The sequence below is a fragment of the Eupeodes corollae genome, chromosome 1, assembly GCF_945859685.1.
Source record: "Eupeodes corollae chromosome 1, idEupCoro1.1, whole genome shotgun sequence".
Lineage (NCBI taxonomy): Eukaryota > Metazoa > Arthropoda > Insecta > Diptera > Syrphidae > Eupeodes > Eupeodes corollae.
This window is the reverse complement of record NC_079147.1, coordinates 77,037,575-77,048,799: the sequence shown is the minus strand read 5'-3', so window position 1 is coordinate 77,048,799 and position 11,225 is coordinate 77,037,575. Positions and strand designations below refer to the sequence as shown.

The following is an 11,225-nucleotide window of genomic DNA, read 5'->3' as shown; positions in this document are numbered from 1 at the left end:
TTTCTTGGTCGATTTTCAACTGCATCAATTAAAACTTTTCTTTCGAAGTTTCATGATTTGCAGAAGAAAACGACGTATTTTTTTATGATAGAGGCTTAAGATAATGAAAAAAAGTTAACAAAATCTTCATATTTTGGGTTTGGTGTAAAAAGGCTGTAATAGGCTTTTACACCAAACCGAAAACACGGTTTTCGCAAGTTTATCGGTTTTGACCGAAAACCTATGTACATCGAAAACTCAATTTTTCCCATACATTGTTGGTAACCTACAATTTTTCGTAAACCACAATTTTTATATAAATCCTCTCGAAAACTAGTAGCAATTCAAAGTTCAATAAACAAACAAACCTTTCGAAACATTCAGCGCTCAAATTAATGTAAACAAAACAGCTGATGGCTGTTGTCAAAACAAATAAATTTGGTCGTGGTAAGTAAAATTATTTATACAATTTCCTAACAAAATAAGATTCAATGCTTTTTGTTTTTTATTTACAGAATATGGAACATGTGCCAATGTCGAGAATAAAAACCCCGGTGACTATTTGCGGCACTGGCGGTTCTTTAAGATCCTCCACAGTTTCAAACGCTCTTCGTTAAGCAAGGAACCGGAATTCACTATGGCTACTGGCGTGACGACCCTAAGGACGAGGAAGACTTGCTCATAGTTTGTAATGACGTTTCCAAGGGATGCGTCTTCCAACTCGTCGCCACAAATATGTTCGACGCTTTCGCTTACTACCTGGAGAAAGACTTGCCTTTAACTAGGTTCAATCACAAGGGTTTCGGAGATATAAGAAAGGCGTAAAGTTCATTTGTGGAGGAGAATAATTATGAAAGAAAATTTCTGGTGGAGGCTAGGTCGCAGCGGGCTGGGAAAATTTGTGTCAAAACATTCCACAATATTGGGATCGTTGTTCCAGTGAATAAAACCACAAAGTGGGCTTTCGTCTCTTGATGGACAGCGTTGCCAATATCAAGAAGATCCTCAGTCCTTTGGACAAGCCATGCGAGTCCTCAAAGGAGGTAGCTAAAGAGATAGTCATCGAGAAATTGCAGCCCATCATAACAGCTTCATAACAGATCACTCTGAATGAGTGTGATTTTGGTACGAATATGGAACTAGGAATTGACTTTTTCTGCTCAGGCCATAAGGACCTACACGAAATCGTTCAGAATCTTCTCAACCCCGCCTATAAGTTGCTCTGACAGCCATAAGCTCAGTATTTTGGATTGAATTTGTTGTGAAAGAAGAAGAAAATGATTTAAATAAATCAATTTTTCTTGTAAAAGTTTTGTTTGTTGTTGATTCTATGAAAAAAGGCAAGATGGCAATACTGAATAAAAAACAGGTTAGAAATGTCAAAATCAACCATTTTTGCATGTTTTGTTTGTAAAAAAGTGAACTTTAAAATAGAAATTAATGTTTCCTCGCTCTAAAACTGCAATAGTTATTATTTATTTGCACATATCTATCAAATAAAAAAACCGCGAGTAGAAATTCGTGCTGCGGTTATGGAAAGTTGAGCCATCCTAAAGTAGTATTCACATGAGCGCGACCAACGAACGACGAATGAATTACAAAATGTGAGTTAATATACATTTGAAGACATATTTCCACACAAATTCTTACCAAAACGATAGCAATATAGTTTCTATTTGATTTATGACGCATACTTTTAATTTTCAATAACATATATTAATAAATTTAAGAAAACAAATTTATTCGTCGCGAAAAAAATTATAGTTGATACGAACTGTCAAACTTTGTTCGCGTTCCACATTATCCACACTCGCAACGAATAAAATAATCGCACGTACTTAACCTAAAAGAATCATTCATGTTTGGTTTTGGTGGTGAATGGTGTTTGGCTGTGGTTCCCTGTCAAGCTTTATTCGCGACGAATTAAAAACTCAAAACTCTCATGTGAAAGAAATGTCAAAATCGACTAATATTCGTTCATTCGTTGGTCGTGCTCATGTGAATAGTCCTTATCTCTTAACAAATTTGTGTTCTATGTGATAATAAGATTCCAATATGAAACAAGAGCAGAGAAAATATTGCAAAAAGTAAATGGAACACACCTTCTACAGAAAGTACTAACAGTACTAAACTAAAACTTCGCCATTGTATTTCCACCCCAATCGGCCCATCTGTGGTACGCGTTTTCTCACCCAGTGGAACGCATCGCACATATATTCCTTGACAGTTCTTAACAAACAGAGTCGCTCATTTTATTTGCAGAAAAAAAAAAGAAAAAATCGTTTTATTTTAATAAATTAAATTACTCAATATTTAACCATTCAAGAGTTGTCTAAACTAGCATAAGTCTATAGATTAATAATAAATATTTCATTTTCAGTTTATAAGAACATTGCACTTAGCCCCAAAAGTTCGATTAGAAATGTTTTATTCACAACACAGTTGTTCGCTCGCGTAGTCACCATCACCATCACCAACCAACCAACCAACTCAGTAGTGTCACATTCTAGCTGCTGCTCTGGCTCTCAGCTCAGTCTCAACTCAATGAAAAAAGTTCCTTATAATATGAATATGTATAGTCTACTTCTTCTGCTTTAATTTCGAAAAAAGAAGAAAGAAAAATTTTAAATCCTAAATAGGTAAATTGAAAGTGTTGATTTTGATTGTTGGGTTTTTCGGGGGAGATGGATTTTATTTTTTAATGGTTTTGGTTTTAGTTTTGTTTTAAATATTTTGCAAACAATGTGTTTTTTTTTTGTTCTGTGCCGATTCTGGTTTATTGAATTTTATTTTTCTCTTGTCAAAATTTTATTCTCGTTGTAGCCAATTGCAGTGAGGAGAAGGTGAAAGTTTATAGTGTGTGATGACTCTTTCCAACAGCCAGTCTTCAAGTGGCACAAGTAATGCGGACACGTCCACTCAGCAGCATCATCAGCAGCAACATCATCATCGATCATCCACAAGTAGCAGCAGGCATTCTGCTAGTGGTGTCGTTGGAGGAGGAGCTGTAGCTTCCTCAGCAGCAGCTGCAGGAGGTAATCAACCACCGTCTGCACGTCGAAGCGATTCCGATCGGACAAAGAACCCGAGGAATCTGCTGCACTCCAACCAAACGGTTGCTGAGAAATATTCTAGAACATCTCTAGATTCTTCTTATCGCAGCAGCAACGTCATGACTCCGACATCGACTTCCGATGACTTGTCGCAGTCGACGACAAAATCCAAAGATCAGTATGTGGACGAGTCATTGTATAAAACTGCCCCCGAACTCATCGATCCATCGATTATCAGTCGCGGTCCGCCGCTTGCCATTCGGCGGTACACCAGATCGGCTTTGTATCTGCTGCGCAATGATAATCGTTCGCGATACCGTCCAAAATGCACCTCGAAGCTGCAAGTTCTGTGCATCTGGAAGACGAGCAACAGCTCCTATGCAAAGAGTTCATCAATTCCCATGGAAGTGACTGCGTCTTCGCCGAGACGGACAACTATCCGAGCAGTCTCATCTAGCCACGATGACCCGGACAGCTTGCAACATCCCAAACACTACTACTTGGACCATCGGAGCATTTCGTCATCGCATCTGATGCCGGCATTTGCCAAGCGCCGCATCGGCAATCCAATGGGCATAACCAGTCCTCCAGGTGCAGGTCCATCTGCTGCAGGTGCAGGCAGTGAACCGTTGAAAGTTCAGGGCCCAGCAGGTGGAAAGAATCCGGAACACAACAAATTCGTGTCGCCACAGAGGAAGACCACCCAAAGTCATTCTTCCGATGGCGATCGTGACGGGATGGATCGGGAGCGTGGCGACAACGATCGGGATCGGGAGCGTGATCGCGATCGCACCTGGAATCGCGACAGAGATTTAAGTTCTTCAACTGCCGCCGGGCCAACTGCTCGCGAACGCAGAATCGGCAGTGGTCGACTTCAGCTCAGAGATGTCATTTGGGACTATCCCACAGAGAAGGATACATCTACTTCGGAGAAGAACCCCCCAAGTGGGTTCCTCAGCGCTCCGTCGGATTCCAATAACACGTCTTCGAATTCACGCTACGAAAACACTCGTCGATCTCCAACATCTAAGGACTCCTCCTATGTGGGAAATTCGGCAACTGGTCCCGGAGTCAAGAACCCACCACCACCGGGTCGTCAGGAATCGCGATTTGACTCGCGAAGGAGTTCGTTTGCACGTGGCGACTATGAGCGTGATAATCGAGGCGACAATTCCAATTATGTGCGACGTTTTATGTCCGATTTGATGAATCAAAATGCTAATAATAACTTTCCGAGTCAGAAGTCGGGCGGCGAGAATAGTCGTCGGCGTAATAATCGCAACGTCGAACCGGAATGGTTTAGCGGAGGGCCGACATCTCAGCATGACACAATTGAACTGCGCGGCTTTGATGAAGTCGAAGATTCCAATTCAAACAGCAGTGGAAGTATTAAAGGTAAGAAAGTTAAACAAGTTTTTTTAAATTATTATTTTATTTATATTTCAAAAAAAAAACAATCTTTTAACATTACAAATGCGGTCATTGAAATTTAGATTCATCTTAAAATTATGAGAATTTCAGGAATTCTTGAGAGATGAAAATATTTGTCACCCTTTAAAAATACCAGATAGATAGAGACATATTCTTTATTCTGTGATAACCATTTTGATATAAAAATTATTATATGAATAAATCTTAAAGACATGACATGGACTGTCGTCTGCCTGAGGGGCATTCTTGTACATAAAGGATAATTACGTATTTAGGTCCTCAGACCTGTTAAGTCGGTTGGAAACCCCTATAAGGGGCATAGGGCCTCTACTACGCCTACGCGCCATCGTCTACGGTTTCCGGAGATGTGTTTCATCTCCATCCAACTTTGCCTAGTGACGCCATGCGCCATGTGCTTCTCTGTCGTCCAGCTCTTCTTCCTTCTTGTGTGAGCGGATTCCACTGCATTACTTGGCCTGCAATGCATTCGTGACCTTTTCGAAGCGTATGTCCAATCCATTGCCAGTTACGCCAGGTTCCTAGGCTGTCCTTCTAATTTTATATGCGGTTTGGCCAGAAAATCCTTAGGTTAGGTTAGGTTATAGTGGCTGTCCAAGATGGAAACGGACACACTTAGACCAGTTTAATGGCCCATTGTGATACCACATGAATCTTGAGGCTTCCTCCTAAGCTCAATGGAACCAGCTTGAGTCCCTTACGAAACGTGAGAGACTGATTATACCCATATGATTTAGATCGTTAAAGAAGACTTCTCCTAGGTAATTCTTGAGTTTTCGAGCCAGAGCAGGGCATGTGCAGAGAAGATGAAGAACCGTTTCTTCCTTTTCCTCGTCCATACAGCTTCTGCAAAAGTCATTTGAGAATACGCCTAGTCTCGTGGCGTGCTTTCTTATTAGACAGTGTACGGTTATGATACCTATTATCGAGCTTATATGCGATCTGCTTAGAGAGAGCAAGCACCTTGAACGTTTTATATCCAGTGTTGGCCAGATGTTTTTTGTGGCTTGACACGTGAAGATGTTGTTCCACCTGGTGCCTGCCCTCCTCGCAGCGTCTTGCATTAGCAACAGTTTACAAGTAGCCATTGGTATGCCAGTACTTGCCAAACTTGGTAGGATGGGCTGTACTGTACCGTTCCTGGCGAGTTCATCTGGCTTACAGTTACCTGGAATGTCTCTATGGCCCGGCACCCAGCAAAGGTGAATATTAAACTGTTGCGCCATCTCCATTAGAGATGATCGACAGTTATGGACTGTTATAGAGTTTGTGAGACAGAGTCCAGAGATTTGATAGCGTCCTGGCTGTCAGAGAAAATAGGAATATCAGATGTTGATATCACGTTTTCCTTGAGCCAAGACAAGACTTCTTTTATCGCCAAAAATTCCGCCTGGAACACGCTACAATGATTGGGAAGGCGGAATGAGAGACTTAATTTCAGTCGTTCAGAGTACACACCACCACCAACCCCTTCTTTGGTCTTTGAGCCATCTGTGTAAAAGTGGATTGACTCATCCTCTAAGAATGTCCTATCCTCCCAAAAAGATCTGGTAGGTATAGAAATCTGGAAATTCCTATCGAATTGTAGTTGGGGGATGGTGTAGTGTGTGTGCTTTGGAATTGATTCTAAGTACCTTAGAATTACGGAGTGGCCAATGTTGTTGTTAGTCCACTGCGACGAAGCATTGAGGCGAATAGCAGAGCTTGCAGCTATTTGTTTGCTAAATATGTCAAGAGGTGTAAGGCAGAGCAAGGTGCCGCAGACGGGGTCGTGCGAAGCAGTCCGCTTATACATAGGCAGGTTGAACGTTGGACTTTATTAAGCTTATCCCTGTTTATGCCTTTCTCTAAAGCAGTCCACCATACTGCCACACCGTACGTTAAAATCGGTCTGATTACCGATGTGTATAGCTAATGCGTGAATCTGGGTTGTAAATCCCATTTATTACCAATAGCTTTTTTGCAAGAAAAGAGAGCTACAGTAGCTTTTATGACTCTTTCCTGTATGTTGCGTTTCCAATTTAGTTTTTTGTCTAAGACAAAACCTATGTATTTAGCCTCGTCTGAGAATTTTAATTGGATTCCTTTAATATAAGGAGGGTTGACAAATGGAATTTTGTATCTCCTCGAAAATAAGACCAAATCGGTTTTGTGTGGGTTAACACCGATCAGCCCAAAGTATTAGTCTGTCCAAAGAATTTTGTAAGAGTTCTTTTAGGATGTTAAGATGCTTTCCTAAAACTGCTATAGCAACGTCGTCCGCATAGGCTATCAATCTGAAACCCTCCGCATCCAGACTAGTTAGGATTTCATTCACCACTAGGTTCCAGAGGAGAGGGGATAGAACACCACCTTGCGGTGTCCCTCTACTAACGAATCGTCTGCTAGAAGAGTTGCCCAGTTTTGAATTAATTATTCTGCTAGTAAGCATTAAATGAATTAACTCTCTACATTTAGAGATGTCAGTGCAGAAGTGATTGCAGATGTGTCCACGTTGTTAAAGGCACCTTCGATGTCAAGGAAAGCAACCATAGTGAACTCTTTATGATGGAGGGAAAATTTGATGGTGCGTACTAAAGTGTGTAACGCTGTTTTCACCGATTTACCTTTACAGTAGGCATGCTGAGACGAAGACAGAAGTCTTGTATCGATACGTGCCCTTAAATGGATATCAATCAATCTTTCCAGGGTCTCAAGAAGGAATGATGATAGGTGCGGCCCCCTCAAGAGACCTTTCTCTCTTGGACGTAGAGTCCTTATTGGATCTTGTTGAAGCAAGGCCTTCAAGATTTTCGCCGCTTGCCGCCTTTGTCTATAAAGGCCTTAAGAGAGTTTTCCATTTCTGGAAGTATTCTCACTAGTAGTGGTAGGGCCATTTTTCACAACCCTGCCACTACTGAAATTAGGTATCGCTACCTTTTTATTCTCGTTGCTACCAACAGCAGAGGAGGGTCCATGGCAAGCCACTACTCCCTTCTCTGTGTTGGCCGCAAAAGATACGACAGCAGGCTTTGACACCAAGCTGCCGTCCGGTCCTGAAGAGATACCGGTCTCACATGTGTTTTTGTTTTTGTTGTTTGTTTTGTTCATATTTGGTCCCACGAGACGCGAAGAAAAAAGGTGCATCTGCACAGAGATTCGCATGTACAGATAAGGCTAGTTAATCCGGAGGTCGCCAGCTATCCGGATACTCCCTTAGAGACTGGGCTATTTTTGAATTGGGCCCCCAGCCAGACTGATCATCGGCACGGGTCGTTTAACACCTTAGATCCAGCCCAATAATGATGAGAGGTGGTTGGGGAGGAAGAGAAAGGGTGGGGAGTCAGTTGACGTTAATTCATCATTCTAACTTGTAAGGAAAAGATTGGGATCCGGTAACAGCAATTCAGCTAGGTTACCTAGATAGTAACGTTGCTAGCTTTTTCGCCATTACAAACGTAGGAGGTGGGATGGGACTTTGGTGACATCCTTAGGATGTTACGAAGACATTTTGTTGAAACTGCGCTCCAGATGGTTTCGATTGGTCATCCTTTCGTTTCCTAAAAGATTCGTAAAATTAAGGAAAACATCTTTTGAAAGTGGTTTTGTCAAAATATCAGCTCTCATTTCATTTAATGGACAGTATCTTAGTTCGATGATCTTCTTCTCTCTTAGGTCTCTTATATTTTGATGGTTGCAAATATCAATAAGTTTTGTTCGAGTTCCACACTTGTCGGATTCAATTAGGCGAATGGATCCTTGATTATCTTCATAGATTAATTGATTAATATCTACCTCCATTTCTGTCAAGAGACTTCGTAGCCAAATTCGTTCTCGACTTGCATGAAATATGCCGCTACTTACTCCGCTTCGGTGGAAGATATAGCTACTGAGGTCTGTTTACGACTTGACCCAGCTATGCTACTTCCTGCGAATCGCAATACATACCCACTGGTTGATTTTCTATCTTTCGAATCACCAGCCCAGTCAGCATCTACATAGCACACCAAAGTTTTGTCTTCATTTGTCTGAAACCTTAAAGATTTGTCAACATTCGTCGCCAGGTATCGCATAACCCTTTATACTGATTTCCAGTCACTTTCAGTTGGAGATTCTATTCTCCTGCTCAAAAGATTAACAGCTAAGGATACATCTGGTCTCGAAACGGTTGCAACATAAAGTAAAGATCCAATAGCTTTGCGGTATAAGTTATTATTTGGTAACTTCGGACTTTTTTCTTCACTTGGACTCAAGAAACCTGTTTCAATTGGTGTTAAAGTTCCTTTTGAATCTTCAAGTTTGTAGGTTTTTATCAGTTGTTTAATTTTTGACTTTTGGCTTAGTTTGAACGATCCATCTTTTTTCCCGGTCGATCTCTATACCAAAATAATGTTTCGCTTCACGCAAGTCTTTCATCTTTACATACTTTTGGAGTTCTTTATTTATGTATATATGGTGTTTATAAGTTCTTTAGAAAATCAAGCCACCAGATTGTCATCAACATAAATGTTGTTTGGTCGTTGCTTTCTTTCCTTGAAAACAGACACGGATCAGCTGTCGATGAATTGAATCCCATTCCAAATAAGATCTTTGTTGCTCTCTTGTTCCATTCCCGGGCTGATTGCACCTTTTCTTCATGACCCAACATTTTGAACCCTCTGGGTTGGCCCATGAAAATTTCATCGCTCAGTATTACATTTAAGTAAGCATTTTTCACATCAAAATGCCGCACATGCAAACGTCTCAATTGTGTAACCACTAGAAGAGTTCTTATGGTAGGTAGGTAGAAATGGCGATCTCAAGGCAACCTAGCCTGAGATCCAATTAGCGCTGTAGTGCGCCGTTTTTTGATACCAAAAACTCGTTTGATCTGTGATTGAAAGGGACAGATTTATAGAGAAGCTTCATAGCGATTATGTTAGAACCATTTTGTCGCATTGAGAAAAAAGATTAGGTCTCTAATCTTTGTCTCAGATAGCTCATCGGGTTCTTCAAAGAATGCTTTTCCAAAGCATTTCATTCTGGTGTTTGCCAAAGCAGGACATTTGCAGAGAAAATGGATTATGGTTTCACTTTCTCTTTGGTCACTACAGCTACGGCAAAAGGTGTTGTAAGAGATACCCAAGTTCTCTGCATGAACTCCTATAGGCCAATGTCCGGTACAAACCGCAAAAATCCTGGCTGTGTCTTGCCTTGGCCTGCATAGAAGATCGTTTGTACGGGTTTTATTATAGGTGGGCCATATCTTCCCAGATATAATGCAGTTGGGTAAATTGCTCCACCTTCGGTTTGATACAGTTTGGCAGATAGAAAAGATTATACCCTTCATAGCACCAAGATGAATGTTAACCATTTCCGCAAGTGAGCTATGAAGGGCCGATCCTTGCCTGGCTAGCTCGTCCGCCCGTTCATTTCCCACGATACCACTATGGCCCGGAACCCAGATCAGGGTGACACCGAGGTTAATATTCAGGCTCGCAAGCTCATCGCGACATTGCTGGACCAATTTAGATAAGGATGTGGCGGAGTTAATGGCTTTGATAGCTGCCTGACTGTCTGTAAAGATAGCCGTATTTCGGTTTTGGTTTGGGTTTTGTTTAAGTATCTTACATGCCTCCCTTATTGCCAGCAGTTCAGCCTGAAAAACGCTAGCAAAGTCAGGAAGCCTACAGGATTTGGCTACATTTAGGGACTCAGAAAAGATCCCAGAACCAACTCCGCACTCCATCTTTGAGCCGTCAGTAAAGATGGTTGTGTCGAAACCTATCGACACGATGTCATCCTCCCAATCTTCTCTGGATGGGAAAATAACCTTAAAACCCTTACTAAGGTTCAAAGTAGGAGTGCAGTAGTCAGTGTCTACCGAGATAATATCTGAGGGAATTAATTTTATTGCTGTGACCATAAGGTTTTGACAACCAGCTATTTGATTCCTTCAGCCTAATAGCGCTGCAGGAAACTATGTATTTAATAAAAAGGTCGATTGGTAGAAGATCCAAAATAACGTTTAAGCGTCCGTTGGGCAAGTACGCATGGCCCTTGTGGTGCCCACGCAAGCTGTTCTCTGAACCTTCTTTACTTATTAATGTTATAGGCTTTGCTAAGAGCAGGCCACCACACAATCGAACCATATGTTAAGATAGGGTGTACTTCTGCTGTTTACGTAGATAAAATCATCTTCGACTGAAGTCCCCACTTTTTGCCGAAAGTTTTGCTGCAGGCGTAGAAGGCAACACAGGCCTTCTTAACCCGTACTTCAAAATCTAGTTTCCAGTTTAGTTTGTCGAGTCGAGTATAACTCCCAAATATTTTGCACTTGAAGACAATGATAGGATTTGACCGTTGAGTCGAGGTAGCGTGAAGGGCGGTACTTTAGTTTTGGTGGTAAAGAGCAACTGTTCAGTTTTACTTTGGTTAACTCCTAGTCCACAACTCTTGGCCCAGTTGCTAACTTTCTTTAAAGCTATCTCCGTGATTTCACTAATCACAGAGGTGTACTTTCCTGACACCAATAGCACCAAATCATCCACGTAGGCTACCGTCTTCACTCCATATCTCTCTAATTTAACGAGAAATGTATCCATGACCAGAAGCCATAGAAGAGGTGAAAGGACACTACCCTGGGGTGTTCCCCTACTCACGTGTTTCGTTGCGATTGTATTGCCTAGAGAGGCTCGGGTCTTCCTACCACTGAGCATGGTAATTATCAATTCTCGAATGAAGTCTTCTACACCGAACTTAACGAGCGATTCTTCTATGGATTCT

The 11,225-nt window shown here is 41.5% G+C and overlaps 1 protein-coding gene across 1 annotated transcript in view; it reads left to right on the top strand.

Annotated features, from left to right (window-relative positions):
* Window positions 1–2,205: 2,205 nt before the first annotated feature.
* LOC129953883 (eukaryotic translation initiation factor 4E transporter) overlaps window positions 2,206–11,225 on the top strand; it is a 28,723-nt gene continuing 19,703 nt past the window's right edge. The window contains exons 1-2 of the mRNA XM_056067409.1: window positions 2,206–2,618; window positions 2,803–4,427. Of these exons, the coding sequence (XP_055923384.1) occupies window positions 2,843–4,427 (1,585 nt within the window). The 5' untranslated portion in view covers window positions 2,206–2,618; window positions 2,803–2,842. The remainder of the gene's footprint in view (window positions 2,619–2,802; window positions 4,428–11,225) is intronic.